Source organism: Helianthus annuus, chromosome 11 (genome assembly GCF_002127325.2).
Source record: "Helianthus annuus cultivar XRQ/B chromosome 11, HanXRQr2.0-SUNRISE, whole genome shotgun sequence".
Classification (NCBI taxonomy): domain Eukaryota; kingdom Viridiplantae; phylum Streptophyta; class Magnoliopsida; order Asterales; family Asteraceae; genus Helianthus; species Helianthus annuus.
The window spans coordinates 13166895-13183775 of record NC_035443.2 but is presented as its reverse complement, the minus strand read 5'-3'; the positions used below and the strand labels follow the sequence as shown (position 1 = coordinate 13183775).

At 38.4% G+C, this 16881-nt stretch overlaps 1 protein-coding gene across 1 annotated transcript; it reads left to right on the top strand.

Annotated features, from left to right (window-relative positions):
• The first annotated feature begins 9573 nt into the window (after positions 1–9573).
• Positions 9574–11578, top strand: LOC110889672 (tryptophan aminotransferase-related protein 4). Its single transcript, XM_022137236.2, has 5 exons — positions 9574–9900; positions 10064–10358; positions 10458–10732; positions 10829–11109; positions 11274–11578. The coding sequence occupies exons 1-5, from the start codon at positions 9599–9601 to the stop codon at positions 11486–11488; spliced, it is 1368 nt and encodes a 455-aa protein (XP_021992928.1). The 5' UTR covers positions 9574–9598; the 3' UTR covers positions 11489–11578.
• Positions 11579–16881: the final 5303 nt, after the last annotated feature.

The window sequence follows — 16881 nt, the reverse complement described above, 5'->3', positions numbered from 1 at the left end:
TATTTCACACTTTTATACCATTATACCCACACCAAAACACAAACATATATCACACATTCTACATATTTCACAAATGGATTTTCCTACGGCTTCGACGTTTCCGATGGACAGCGATAGCGATAGCCAATCATCTTCCGACAATGAGATGGTTGAATTTTTCGAGTTAGTGTATAATGAACTTGAAGCAAGTTCGAGCCTCCCAAAGATGAAAATGGTGGATCGTGATCGTATACATGCCAACGAAGTGTTAATGACCGATTATTTTATGGAGAATTGGGTCTACAATGCCGAAACGTGTAGAGATCGGTTTCGTTTACCAAAAGAATTATTTTTAAAGATTGTTGGATACATCTAAGCAAGCGAAGAATGGTTTGAAGAACGTTACGACAGGAGGGGCAAACGAAGTTTCACGCCGATAAAAAATGCATATCCGCCATTCGCCAACTAGCGACAGGTAACCCTCCTAATCAATTTGATGAATACTTAGCTATGTCGGACAGAACTTCACGTGAATGTTTGCAATTTTTTTAACGCGATTATTAAATTGTATGGTAAAGAGTTTTTGCGTAAACCGAAGAGACACGACATCTCACGTATTTACGCCGCACATGAGGCTAGATGGCATTTTCCAGGGATGCTCGGTAGCATCGATTGTACACATATCGAATGGAGAAATTGTCCAAGACAGTTGCGAGGGGTGTATGTTAGGGGTGACGTCAAAAGACCAACCATCATACTTGAAGCAGTGATGTCGAATGATTTATGGTTTTGGCATTCATATTTTGGTGTTCCAGTTTACAACGACATCAACGTTTTGCACACGTCGCCGTTGTTTCAAACCGTAACGGATGGTACCGCATCCTTCTGTCCATTCTATGTTAACGGAAGATATTACAGACGAGGCTTTCAACTTGTGGATGGTATCTACCCATCATGGTCTGTTTTTGTTAAAGCTCCTTCATTTCCTGTCGAGGTTAAAGAAAAGGCGTTCAAAAGGTTGCAAGAATCGGCAAGAAAAGATGTTGAGAGGGTTTTTGGTGTTTTAAAGGGTAGATGGGGCATACTAAACCGACCGGTTCATACGACGAATAAGAAAACAATACATAGCAAAGTGTATGCATGTATCATATTGCACAATATGCTAATCAAAGAAGACGGATGTGCAATATCTCAAGATTGGGTGCCGGATCCTCCTACGCAAGTTCCCGTTCCTGAAAATATCCAAGACTTGCGTGATGAAGAAATTCACTTTCGGTTGAGATACGATTTAATTGAACTTGTAGGTTCTTTAGGTTTGGAATTTCCTAATTCGGACGAGGAGTAGATTTTCTTTATGTATTTTTTTATTTTTATTGTAGTCTAAAATATTTCTAGAAATATTGTTTTTAATTTAAATGAAATTTATAATTTATAATTTATAATTTTATTGTTTTATTGTTAATTTATAATTTAAAAACAAAAAAAAAGTTGTGAATGATGGAATTCCATCACAAGTGATGGGCATTTCAACTAAAATACATCCCTAGTGATGGAATAATGTTTGATTACATGGCGGAACTTGATTGAAAGTTATGAGTGAGCGATAAGTGATGGGCGCCCCTACCCCCTTATTACATAAATCGTCAAATTAACTACTAAAATTCATATCATTTGTTCTCGTGCTTATTCCTCATAAAACCCAACTAACATTTTCTATTATCATCCATTAGGGGGTAGGGGCGCCCCGTGATCGGCCCCATAACGCGTGATAATTAAAAAAAACACCACCGCCCCTACGTTTTAAAACGCGTGGATTTCATAACGCGTCAAAATTATCTCGCGTTGTAAAATTGAAAAATTGACCGTTGTGGAGGGACTTGATGGAATAATGCTAATTTATAATTTTAAAACAAAAAAAAAATAGGTTGTAAGTGATGGAATTCCATCAAAAGTGATGGGCATTTCCATTAAAACCCATATGGAATAATTTTTGATGACATGGCGGAACTTGATTGAAAGTTGTGAGTGAGTGATGAGTGATGAGTGATGGGCGCCCCTACCTCCTTTACAATCAATGAATTAAATCGACGAACAATCTAGGGCTCGTATCTTCCAACCTCGATATCTCTTTCTGTATTCAATCAAATCAGGTAATTCCAAAACCTAAACTTATTAATTTTTTGAGCTCTACAAAACTCCTCTATCCACTTCTGTGATAGAGGGCATTATGCTAAACACGTTCTTAACTAATATAGTAAACACAAACTAAAAATGATAACACCTTCTTAACTAATATAGTAAACACAAACAAAAAATGATAACTCATTCTTAACAAATATAGTAAACATGATAACACGTTATTAACTAATATAGTAAACACAAACTAAAAATGATAACACCTTCTTAACTAATATAGTAAACACAAACTAAAAATGATAACTCGTTCTTAACTAATATAGTACACATGATAACACGTTATTAACTAATAGTGAAATCTAATTAAGTTGTTATTAGTGTTATGTTTGGGCCATACGGTTTTATGGGCTGCACACTTTGGTGTTATGTTTGGGCTATGTATGTGTACTGTTCAACTATATAAATACTGTTACTCTTACTGTGTAATTATGCAAACGACCTGTGCTATGTGAAACATGGACTTATGTGCTAATTGTTAATAGGTGTATGCGTGTCTACTTGAATACGGTCCTAACATTGGTAACCATAATAGGACGTGGTTGACCAAGCTTAGGGTAAATACTTTATCTACTGAGCAACTTAAGGTGAGTTCACACTAACTACAAGCATGCATTACCGATGGGTTGGGAACTTCCTACATTCCCGGTGGGTTGGGAACTTCACATATATTCTGAGAGAATTGTTATTGCCAAAGGTTGCTTTTCTATTCATTTGTACAACTATAAATACAGAAGAGAGTATTACAAATAAGGAGATACAATCTCACTGATAAAATACAAGATATTGCAAGATATGTGAGATTTGACTAAATCATTTGATTTAGTATTTGGCGCCTATTACCCCCCGTCAATGCGAGCTGGAGGAGGTCCGATGCGAAGCATTGTGCGAAACTTTTCAAACAACGGTCGTGGAAGACTCTTAGTAAATATGTCTGCATCTTGTTGAGTGGTGGAGATGAATTTGGTGTTTAGGCGTCCATCAGCGACCAACTCACGAACAAAGTGATAATCAATATCTATATGTTTTGCTCGTTTATGTGAAATTGGATTCTGACTTAAGAACAAAGCACTCTTGTTATCACATAAGAGGGTTGGAGGAGTTGTAGGTGAAGCATGCAATTCTCGTAACAAATGAGTTAACCATATAATTTCTGCAGCCGTGTTTGCCATTGCTCGATATTCCGATTCGCAGCTTGAACGAGAAACTGTAGGTTGTTTCTTTGCACTCCATGAGACTAAATTTCCACCCAAATAGATGCAATAACCATAAGTGGATCTTCGAGTATCAATACACCTAGCCCAATCCGCATCCGAATACCCTAGCAAAACTGTGTTTGGAGGACGTGTGAATGTTAACCCATAAATTAACGTGCCTTTAACATATCGAAGAATTCTTTTTACCAGCTGAAAATGGGAGGTGGTGGGGTTTTGAAGGTATTGGCTAGCTTGGTTTACGGCGTAGGAAAGGTCGGGACGGGTTATCGTTAGGTATTGGAGTGCTCCGACTAAAGATCGATAAAGCGTTGGATCATGAAAGGGCTGACCATTTGAGCTGAATATATCTGTGGATGTGAGAGGGGTGGCTACGGGTTTGGAGTCAAGAAGACCGGCACGTGAAAGAATGTCATAAGCATATTTTGATTGGCTTAAGAAGAGACTGTTTGCATTGTGAGTAACTTCTAAGCCAATAAAATAGCTAAGGGATCCGAGATCTTTCTACTTGAATTCCTCATGAAGACGTGATGTAAAGGAGGAGATGACTTGATTATCGTTGCCAGTAATAACGACATCATCGACATAAACTAGGAGATAAATTAAGACTTTCGCTCGGTGATAGATGAAAAGAGATGGGTCGGCACGACTGCATTGAAAACCGAGAGTGGTAAGGAAGCTACTTAATCTTTGAAACCAAGCTCGAGGAGCTTGCTTTAGGCCGTAGAGAGCACGATTAAGTTTGCAAACATGATTAGGGAATTATGGGTTTTCAAACCCGGGAGGTTGCTCCATATAAACGGTTTCGTTTAGGTGACCGTTTAGAAAGGCATTATTAACGTGAAGTTGACGTAAATGCCATCGTTGAATGGTCGCAAGACTAAGTATAACACGGATAGTCGCGGACTTAACCACTGGACTGAAAGTGTGTGAAAAATCAATACCGGGAACTTGAGTAAAACCTTGGGCTACCAAACGAGCCTTGTATCGATCGAGCAAGCCATCGGACTTGTATTTAACATGGTATATCCATTTTGAACCGATCACATTGATTTGAGAAGGTCGTTGAACGAGTTCCCATGTTTGATTTTTATGCAAAGCATCAAGTTCTTCATGCATGGCTTTGACCCATTTGGGATTTTTCAATGCCATTTTGATACCCTTGGGTACATGTGAAGAAAGAAGAGCCTGGTGAAGAGTGTGTTCGAATAGATTTGCATAGTATTTAGGTTTGAAGATGCCGGATTTTGACCGAGTGGTCATGGGATGGGATAAGTTAACGTTCAGATGTGGTGGGTCTAGTTGGTCTGATGAATCGGTTTGAGGAAATGTGGAGGGTGCGACGGTTTGGGCTGGCGGTTCAGCTTGGGATAACATGGAGGGGTCAATGGTTTGGGCTGGAGGATGTTGTGTAAGGGTAGGGTTTGGGCTAGACTGGTGTGGGCTGGAAGGAGTGGCGGAATGGTGTGGGCTGGACTGGAGTGGGCTGGAAGGAGTGGCGGAATGGTGTGGGCTGGACTGGAGTGGGCTGGAAGTGTGTGGGATAACTGGTGGGCTTGAGAGTGGCGTAGGACAGGACGTGCACAACGGCACTGTTTGTTTTGGTTTAGGTGTTGAGGGTGATTGAGTGGAGGGTGGTGAGGGAAGGGTATCTTCAAAATTCGAAATTTGAAGATTTGCTTCATTGGACGAAGAGTTTGGTGTTTTGAAAGGAAGCACATCTTCATCAAATTTGGCGTGTCTCGTAGTGTAGACCCGTGAGGTATTTGGTTCGAGGCATCGATAGCCTTTGTAACGAGGGCTATAGCCAATGAATACACATGGGGCACTTCGAGGTAGTAATTTATTTTTTATATAATCCCGAAGAAGATACGGGAAGACTCGACAACCAAATACCCGTAAATTTGAATAAGACGGAGGTTGTTTGAAAAGTACCTCAAAGGGAGATTTGTTGTCGAGGAGTGGGGTGGGAAGACGGTTTATGATGTAAGTAGCAGAAGTGAATGCGTCAACCCAAAAGGTTGATGGTGCATGTGCATTAAACATCATGGCCAAACCGGTTTCGGTAATATGACGGTGTTTACACTCAGCCCGCCCATTTTGTTGGGGAGTGTAAGGGCAAGATAGCCTATGATGAATGCCTTGTTGGTGAAAACATTGTTGCACCCGGTTATTGGTAAATTTCTGTTCCACCATCGCTTTGAAAAATTTTAACATTGCATGAAAATTGATTTTGCACAAGATTAAGAAAAGCGATGAGAACGTTGTAGAATTCCGATTTGGCTTTGAGTGGATAAAACCAAGTGAATCTCGAAAAATCATCAATAAAGATGGCGTAATAGAGATATCCATCTGTAGATGTGACGGGGGCGGGTCCCCAAAGGTCACAATGCACAAGATGCAATACATGTGTGGCACGTTTTGTATTTTCAAAGAATGGTTGGTGTTGAGCTTTTGACAATTGACAAGACGTGCATAAACCCGGTTTGGGTAATAAAGAAGTGACAAAAACATAACCAAGTTTATTCAAAGTTTTAATAGTATCAAATGAAACATGTCCAAGGCGACTATGCCATTTATCAAAGGAAGCTCGAAGATGAGATGCTGAAGGAGCGGCAACAAGGGACTTGTGACTTTGAGAGAGAACATAAAATCCGTTTTCACATGTGCCTCTAGCAAGGACCGCCGCCGTTTTTCGGTCCTGAATATGAAAGAAATTGTTAGAAAAAAGAACATCAACCGGTGAATCATTTGTTAACCGACTAATGGAAAGGAGATTTTTTGTAATATTTGGAACAACCAACACATTTTGTAAAGAAATGGAATTTGTTAAATTGCTTTTTCCAATATGAGTGACAGGTAGTGATTGCCCATTTCCAAAAGTAACGCGAGAGTTACCGAGATTGGACTGAGCATCACTTAGGCCACGAGTGTTAGGAAGCATGTGTGCGGTAGCTCCGGTGTCGGCGGTCCAATCTGGATCTTGAGCATTGATGTTGCACTGAGCATTAAAAGCTTGTGCTAAGTTTGCATCTAAAGGAATAGCCCGTTGAGCATAGGAAGCAAGGTTTGGACATGCACTCGCGTAATGACCGTCTTTTCTACAAAGTTGGCAATGAGGTGGTCGTTTGGTATAGGTACCACGACCACGAGTTGATGACGAGCCACGTCCACGTCCACGGGATGGGCGTTGAGTATTGTATTTTGGTGCTTGGGCAGAAAAGGCGGCCTGGGGAGGTTGATTTCCATGGAGATTGTGTAAAAATATTTCATCATTTTCTGCCTGAGCAAATAAATCACGAAATGGGGGGGGGGGGCTGGTTGAACAGTTCGTTGAGATGTGGAGAAGGTTTCAAAAGAAATGCCAAGACCACATAAGAACCAGTGACGTTTGTCGTCGTCACTGACGGGATGACCGATTGCGGATAGTTGGTCACATAAAGCTTTAAACTTGCGACCAAAATCCGATACAGTGGAGGCACCTTTCTGAAGCTGCCGAAGGGTGTCACGCAATGTATGCATGCGTTCAAGGGAATGGTGACTGTATGCCGCCTCAAGGGCTTGCCAAACCTGCAAAGCAGTAGTAGAACCGATTGTCTCGGCCATGGCTTCTTCGGTTAAGGTGGAGTTAAGAAGTAAAAGAACCTTTTGGTCAGCGGATTTCCAGGTAATAAATTCTGGATTTGTGATGGACTTTTCATCTTTAGTAATGGTTTCGGAAGGGATGACCGAGGTAGGATCGATGTGATTAAGGAGACCAAGATAATCAAGAACAGGTTGGACTTGTTTTTGCCATGTAAGATAATTTGTGGAAGTAAGTCTGATGTTGATAAGGTGGGTTAGAGAATGTAGAGGAATGGCAGAAAGGTCTGATGAGGTAGACATGATTAAAAGGAAAAGTAGGGTTGAAAGGAGAAGGGTGGCGGCAGAGGAAAGAGAAGGTTGGGTAGGTCAAGAGGTGTAGGATCTCAAGGCTGATACCATGAGAGAATTGTTATTGCCAAAGGTTGCTTTTCTATTCATTTGTACAGCTATAAATACAGAAGAGAGTATTACAAATAAGGAGATACAATCTCACTGATAAAATACAAGATATTACAAGATATGTGAGATTTGACTAAATCATTTGATTTAGTATTTGGCGCCTATTATATTCCCACAGGTTGGGAACTTCATCTATTCCCGATGGATAAGAACTACATACACTAAACGAAACTCTACCAAGAAAGTCCCTTACATTTATACCGATTAATCGCTGGGAGCGAACGAGATATTAGTTGATAGCGCTATTAGGTTTGACAACCTCACACCGTGCTGGGAGCCGGCCTTGAACTATTATCTGGAAAGCTGGTTAATGATGGTAGACATTGACCAAAGGGTCGCTCCCCATGATTTAATTACAACTTGGTAACTACATGAAATTAACGTTTTTGGGATAAAACGAGAGAACCTTTTTTTTGAAAACCGTGAACTCGCCAACTTTATGTTGATACACACTACTGCATGCTTGTAGGTTCGTAGATGCTGCGCTGGAATCTGCTGGGAGCATTGTGGTGGTCGTCTAGAATCCGTTGTCGGATTCCTACTTTTAAATTATGTTTTTGAGCTACTTATGAACTTCATGCTTCCGCTAAACTTTTGAACTTTGTTTTAAACTTGCTTTGTCTTGGAACTTTATTTTAACCTACCATGTTTTAGACTTAAACGTTTTGTCACTAATCATGTTGAGGATGATTTTACTTGCTTATGATACATATTCAATGTGATTGGTGGCTTGATCCTGGGCAGTCACACACCTCGCGGCAATACTCCGCATGTGGGATTTAAGGGTGTGACAAAAAGAAACGGTGGACACGGGACTCAAACCCGGCCCACCTGCTTAAATAAACCACACAGAAACTAGATGTGTTGCAGCGCTTTTCAATTCGTTACCCATTTCGGATGATATTTAGTCCCATCCTGGACCTGCAAACTTGCATCACCTTCCTTCTCTTCCTCTTGTTCACGAACCCGGAACCCGTCTCACTGGATCTGACGCCATAACTCGATTTTGAGCGACGGGTCATCTCCTTTTCGACCCCATATGAATCACAATAGTAGAGAACATTAGTACCTACCTTCTAATCGATCCATAATACACCTTTAATGATCCATTTAATCAAATATTGAAGTCCTCATTACACCCATTAATGACCATAAGAACACCAATTGGTTATTACATGAATCGTTAAATTAACTACTAAAATTCATATCATATGTTCTACTACTTATTCCACACAAAACCAAACTAACATTTTCCATTATCATCCACAACAATCAATGAATTAAATCGACGAACAATCTAAGGCTCGTATCTTCCAACCGCTATCTCTTTCAATATTCAACTAAATCAGGTAATTACAAAGCCTAAACTTATTAATTTTTTGAGCTCTTCAAAACTCCTCTATCCATTTCTGTGATAGAGGGCATTATAGTAAACACGTTCTTAACTAATATAGTAAACACAAACTAAAACTAAAAATGAAAACACGTTCTTAACTGATATTGAAATCTAAGTTGTGTTTAATCATTGACCATAGTTCTAAAGAAACTTTTTGTTATAAAAAAAAAAAATTTCCATAACAGTTTTGTTTTAAAATACTTACCACCGTTTTGGCGACCAACTTTTGAATTATTATTTTTTTTTTTCATGAACATTTTGCCACCAACTGAATTCTAATTCTTGGCGTAAATCACTTTTAACACATGTGAAATAACTAAAATAATGACAACAAAACGTTGGTTATGCATGCGAGGCTGTTCAATCTATCTAGAAACTTGATCCAGTTTCTTAATTCCGGGTCTTTTTCATGGCTTTTTTTAATCACAACAACCATCTCTATTCTCTTCAGATTATGAAGACCAATATTATGTTACTAATATGCAAACGACTGTGATACGAAGTTGATTAGTAATATAATAAACACTAACTAAAAATGAAAACACGTTGTTAACAACGTTAATCATGTAATAATTAAATATGGCTTACAAAAAGAGTATAAACCCCACACTGAGCCGCCCATCTTGGCCATCCAATATCTAATTACATATGAGATTCACACGTACATGAGCTTGACCGGGTGGATCATACCCCGTTCCACTATATATATGTAATGACAACGTTTCATACTGCATCTTCAAGCCTGCAAAAATCTAAGTGACCTACGAACAAAATGAAGAAATATTGTTATGGAATATGTTTCTTAATTTCAGTAGCAATCAATATATTATTTAGTATACATCTATATGTAGGTGATGGTCCGAATCAGGAGATTAGTTGCCGGTCGTCATTGACATGGAGCGAGAAAGCAGCCGCAGAGGCGGAGGCGGTTGCAGCAATCTCATGCTCCGGCCACGGTAGAGCATTCCTTGACGGTTCGATATCTGACGGTCAACCTGTTTGTGAATGCTATGGTTGTTACAGTGGCACTGATTGCTCAGAATTGTCTCCAGGATGTGCTGCTGATGCTAATAGGTATATAGATTTCTATTGCAGATGTCGGACAAACCAAAAGATAACTACTTATGTAACGTATAAATAAATATACATATTTATTATGTCCATTTCCAACACAATATACATATGACATTATTAAAATTTATTCTTAAACCAGCTGTAACCTTTATGCATCTTGCAGTGGGGATCCTATATACCTTGAGCCATTCTGGATGCAAAATGCAGCGGATACTGCAGTCGTCATATCGGGGTGGCATCGTATGAGTTACGAATATGCTGATGACCCTATGATGTCACCAGAGCTCGACAAGTACATTCGTAAGCTACATTCAGTTGCCGGGAATGCGATCACTCAAGACCGATACATTGTCTTTGGTGTCGGGTCGTCCCAACTTCTAAGTGCAGCTGTTTATGCGCTTTCCTCTCAAAACTCTTCTTCACCATCCAACGTCCTGGCTTCCACGCCGTTCTATCACGTAAATATCTATCTATCTATATAATTACTTATTATATATTCCAGTTGTATGATTTCTTTCTAATTATATAGCTTTTGTTTTTTGGTGATATACATACAGTTGTACAAGGATCAAACAAGGTTGTTTAACTCGAAGAACTTTGTGTATAGAGGAGACACAAACTCATGGCAAACAAATAACACGGATGTTATTGAATTTGTAACCTCACCAACCAATCCAGGTGGGGAGTTGAAGAAATCGGTTACAGGAGGGAAGACAATACACGATCATGCCTATTTTTGGCCACAGTTTACACCTATCCCGGGCCCTTCAGATCATGATCTCATGATTTTTAGTCTTTCTAAGCTCACTGGTCATGCCGGTACACGCTTTGGGTATGTTGTTTACGCCGTTCTAGCTTCTAGTTTTTTTCAATTATCATCTGTCAGGTATATATTGAACATCTTTCTTTGTACGTTGATTATATATAGATGGGCGATTATAAAAGATAAAGACGTATATGACAAGGTTTTAAACTATATCTACTTGGCTAATGCGGGGATTTCAAAGGACACTCAATTAAGAGTTTTAAAGGTTCTTAAAGTCGCAATGAAAGCAGATGGAAAACCCTTCTTCGAATTCGCTTATAACCAAATGAGTGACCGTTGGAATAGATTGACTTCTGTCTTCTCAAAGTCAACAAGATTTTCAATCCAGCCAAGACATCCTTTGCATTGCAATTTCTTTCACCAAACTAGGCAACCATCTCCAGGTAATTTTAATTTATAGGAAAATCTGGTTACTTATTCTAAAATAACAAGTAAAACTTTTTTAACTTTAAAAGAAATTCAAAACTTATAATAAAGCTAGCTAGTATTTTGGTATATTCTTGAAATGTTTGATATGAACTTATGGTTTGATAAATAATAACTACAGCCTATGCATGGGTAAGATGTGAAAGACAAGAAGACAATGATTGTGCTGCAGTGCTAAAAGCCGGCAAAATCATCGGCCAAAGTGGAAGTACCTTTAGCGCCAAAGATCGTTATGCACGACTTAGTCTAATTAAGAGCCAAGATGACTTTGAGCTGCTTATGCAACGACTGACCGAGCTAGTGTCTCTTGAAAACCACAACATAGAGATAATGTGAATAGCTAAAATGAATTCATCATAGTTTATAGAAACTCTTTAGGACTTATGAAGATTAACCATCTTTGTAATATAAACTTGTTAGGGTGGTTAGATTTCACGCAACTTAATGGCGTTGCTTGTAACATCTAATAGGTCAAAAATAAAATATGATTCATTCTCATTTGTAAAGTTTGGCGTTTATCATTTTTATTTCTCTTAATTTATCTGAATTCGTCTGGTTACGGAAAGTAACTTAAAATCCCTTGTCTTTTTTAACCTGTCTCTCATAGTCAGGGGCGGATCTACCCACGATGGTGGGTGGGCGGCCGCACCCCATGAAAAAAAGGTGTTTAGTGCTAATTTTCGTCGAAAATCCCATTCGCACCCCGTGGATTTTTTCAACCGCACCCCTTGAAAATTTTCCACCGCCCACCTTAGAAAAAAATATTATGAATTATAAAAAAAAAAATTAAACACCCATTATTATGAATATATAAGTATATAACACAATTTGTATAATTATTCTTTAACCACTTCGGCCCCGCTTCCGGTGTACACATATAATGTATATATGTGTCGACCCCGCGGGGACAAAAGAGCATTGCACTAATTTTAACGTTATTTTACTAATTTTGTGAAAATAACGTTAAAAGCGGGGACGCTTTAATCATGCATCATGCAGTGACGTTGATAGTCGAAAGACAAAAGGGTACATGCACTTATCGGCCTTTTTGCCGAGAGTTAGCGTCTTATGTCCAACGCTTGATGCAAAACTACTATGAAGCTGGGGGTCTCACTGAAAGCAGCCTCTCTATTTCTTCGAGGTAGAGGTAAGGCTCTCTTCATTTTACCCTCCTCGGACCCTATGTTAGCTTTGCTATTGGTGGGATTTACTGAGTATGATGATGATGATTCTTTATGTGACACCTGTGCCTCTGCAACCATTAAACAAATACCAAATTTATGAAATATTGTGTTTCATACTTGGGATTTGTAAAAATATGTGTATCGTTTGCACATATCAATTCATGTTCGATTTCAAGCTTTAAATCGCTTTCTTAAAGGTTATACGCGCACTGACGCGTAAATATAACCAGTTTAATGCAATGAAAACTCTGGAATAGTGAAATACGCTTAACATACCTTTAATAACCTTTACATAACTTAGAAATAAGTTTTGGAGGGTTTGGTGTGGCGAAATCAAGTTTATTCGCTTACAGGGACTAATTTCGACAAACTGCGAAAGTATGCCGATTTGTACTGTAACGAACATTCAGGAACTTGATCATAAGTTAAATATGACCTAAATATCCTTTACATAGCTGAGAAATAGGCTTTAAGATGTTTTGTGCGCAAAAATAAACTTTCTTGATCAATAGGGACTAAAAGCGTCAAAAAGTGCATAAGTTTGCATTTTCGCGCATATCTTACATTCTGAATATATCCGGACATCCAAAAATTTATGTAATCATTAAAATATTTTATTTTAGTGATTGGCATGATAAAATTCCATTCGTCGCTTAATTTGAATCGTTTTTGCGTTCGTTACGACTTCCGTCGTAATTAACCGAACAACGCAACCGTACGACCAAACGAACCGACATCCGAGATGTTTTTGAGCATATTTTAAGTTCCCTATACTTTAACATCATTTTAGAGCTTTGAAATGGGGTTAACGGGGCTTAAAAGTGCCAAAAATCAAGTTTTACAAGTGCAGGGACCATTTTTGAAATTTCTGACCAGATTCAACGAACCTAGTCCAATTTTGAAGTGTTGATGGTTTTAATGGCTGGTTTTGGATGCTATGGGCTCAAATTTTTTGGTTTTAAACATTCCCATGGTTTTGAAAACCATGATCCCAAGTGGAGGGCCAAGATCAAAGCACGAAATGCGAGGAACGATCCTAACGGTTTACCGAATCCTATATAAACCCATGCATTCACTTCATTTCAACTCACACTTTGGTTCAATCAGCTCTAAGTTGAAGTTATTACTTCATACATGAGTTGTTTGAATCAAAACTTCCTAGCTTGGACCCCTTGTAAGTCTCTTTCGTGCTTTTTAAGCGTTTTTAGCACGAAAGTCAAACAGTGTTTGACTTTCTGCTTTGACCACAAGTTGGTCAACACGAAATTCGTTGAACTTCGCAACGTGAGCGTAATCACAATGGTTTTAGTCCCGTGTGACTAAACCTACTGATTACCACGTTGATTAGGCGTAGTGACGAGTCGTAGTTTCGGCAAAAATGCGTATTCATGCGTATTTTGTAACCAAACTACTCTTGGGTATCAAAACCCTTTGTTTTGATATCAAAACATGTTTTCTAACTTAACTAAACATGTCTTAACATGTTTAGCTCGTCACTTTTAGTATAGTGCTTGTATAGAGTCGTAAGTCAAGCGGTCTTATCAACCGCTTAGACTTTAGAACTAGACCCGTTTGGTCGATCATTAGGATCCGACCAAGCATGTTTAGTGACCGTAGTTGTATAGGGAATAACCTTCCGAGGTTATATCTTATGGTCACTTCGTTTAGTTAGTTGTATGATAGGTAGTTTATATGCCTTAGGAAAATGACCAAAATGCCCTTTTTACGCATAAATTCATTTTAAGCATAGGTAACCTAAATTTTTATATCTAAACTAATTAGGTAACATTATTACACATGTTAAGGCATATAATACTTGTCATAGGAGTAGTTAGGCGGTCCGAACGCGTTTTACGCAAACGACACGTTAAAGTAGCGTAAACTACCTAAACGGGTCGTAATGGGTCGTAAGCACTTAGGTTAGGTTTTGATTTAGTATGTAGGCTTTGTTAAACCATATCATATGAGTTCCAATACTCATTTGGTTTCCGAAACCTCATCCTATCCGATCTTCTGATTTAGGTCCGATTTATTTACGTAGTTACCTATATTAGGTGCCGTTTGATTTCCGTGAGCTCTAGCATTGCTTGGTTGTTACTCAAGGACTTCTAGGCAATCTCAAGTGAGTACATAGTCCCCTCTTTTACTGTTTTCAACTGTTTTGGGGTGAAACACATGTGCCTACTTGTTACTTTCATGCTTTCCATGTTTTCATATCATATACTTGCTATGTTCATTAGTACACTATTAGTACATGTTTTCATTATGTTTTGCTATGTATGTTCACTTAACATGCTAGCCCATTGTTTTACATTTTGAACTATTCGAACCGTTTGTAAGCATTTGATGAATGTGAACCATTTGTAACCATTTGATTGATGTGAACCATTTGTAACCATTGATATATGTGAACCATTTGTAACCATTTGATATATGTGAACCATTTGTAACTGTTTGAACCGTTGGGTTAGGGAAGTGATTAGGTAACGGGGCGGGTGTAATGTGTTAAAAGCATGGTGGATACGCTGGTGGTACTTCCTATATATAAGTGCTTTTAACACATTATATATCGTTGCGTTATCTAGATCACTTGGGTAAACGATTTTGAAACAATGTCACACAATGATGTTTTCTGAATAATATAAACCATACGAGTTTTGTTAACGAGTTTTCTACGATATATTTTACAATTTGATTTCATAAAACAAATGTTTTGGAGTTCAGAATCATGGCTGCGAGATTTTATAAATCATATCCAACTTGATTTGAGTTGGTTAATTATGTCGCAATACTATACTTTTCAAAATAAAGTTTTTAAATAAGTATTGCAACATGTAAAACGAGCCATGCATCTGACACTCACATAAAACCTATGTACTCGCCGGCATTTTTATGCTGACGTATTTTCACATGTGTTTCAGGTACCATAGTTGATGATGTTTGATGATGATACTTGTGTACGCTCACATAGGAATGGACGAGGCCTTAGTAACTTAATGACAATGAAAGTTTAATTGTTCCTGTTTTGTTTCTAATTCCAATGTAATGTAATACATTTAATTCAATAAAACGAAACTGTTTAATCCATGGTTGTGAAACAATGATTCTGTTACAACACTTCCCGACGTTTCCGCCACGTTTTGTTGTTTTACGTGGTCGGGGTGTGACAGAAAAGTTGGTATCAGAGCCAATGGTTATAGGGAATTAGGTTATTAGTAATGCTTTTACCTAGACTATAACCTTCCTAGGACCCTAACGCGAGTTTACTTGCGTTTAGTCATAAAACAATACCGTTGCCTATCTTTAGGCAGCAACCACAATAAGAACATAAATTTCGAATCCGCCTTGAAAACCAAGTACCCAAGCCCAAACCTAATCCAACCTAAAGATTTATCCTTTTCTATTGATTTTTTTTTGTTGTTTTATGCGGTGATTAGGAGAAAATATAGATGTATAAGGGTTTGATCAATTTATGTTTTTTGATATTTTTTTAGTTGTTCTAGACTTGTATTTAGTGATTTTGTTGTTTTATTTTAAGCTTTGTTTGTTTAAATGATTACTAATCAACATTTATGTTGATGCATCTCTTGTGGATGCGGCTCGACTCGGTTCACCCGTGTTATAAAATGAAGACCAAGCCGATATCCTCCATCGAGTTTCGGTTCAATCATGTTGCTGATCTGAATGTTGCAGATATGTCTATTTGCTGTTCTGTTTGCTGCTGTCTGCGACGAAGAACCAGCACCTTGTCACATGACGAAAAACCCCTTGATGAAATACATTTTTCGTCATGCATGGATAGTGACGGAAGACCTGTTGTTTTTCGTCATCTATGGTCTTTCGTTGAGGTTCTTTGTGGACTGAAGTCTTTCGTCGGCACCATGATCTTTCGTCAACATGTTTCATCGCTGCAGGTCTTTCGTCGACCTGCAGCCTATATAAACAGCAGACTGAAGACAGAAGTCAGAACAGAGACACACGAGAGAACACACTTTGAGAGAGTATTCAGAAAGTTTAAGGGCTGTGTTGTAATCATTGTACTGTAACTGTTCTGAATCTTATATAAGTGAGCTTTAAAGTTGAATCTTTGTGTCTTTGTGTTCTTGATCTCGGTTTGCTTTCCCGGTTGGATTCCGCACAACCGGGTTTGTTCGTATCACAAGGATTAGGCGACTAGATCCTCCGCTAGTGGACCTACAAGTGGGACCAGAGCCAAGGGTGGCTCTCTTCCTTGTTAAAACCGAGTGTTTTTCTTGTATTTGAAGTTTGTATTTTCTGGGAAAAACAGTTTCAAAACCTTGAAAATCATGATATTTTTGCTGTTAGTTTTTACAAAACCTTGTTAGATTTCATGTATCCATGTTAAGATTTGGTTTTGAGTAAATTTTGTGCAAAAATTTGTGTTCGAAAAGTTTGTCCGACACCGGAAAACTCATAAGTTTCACTGGAAAACACATCTTGTTCTTCATTTTATAGGTTTGTTTGAAGACTGCATTGTCGATGTTACTATTATAATATTGTTACTGTAATAGTTGGTAAACAAAA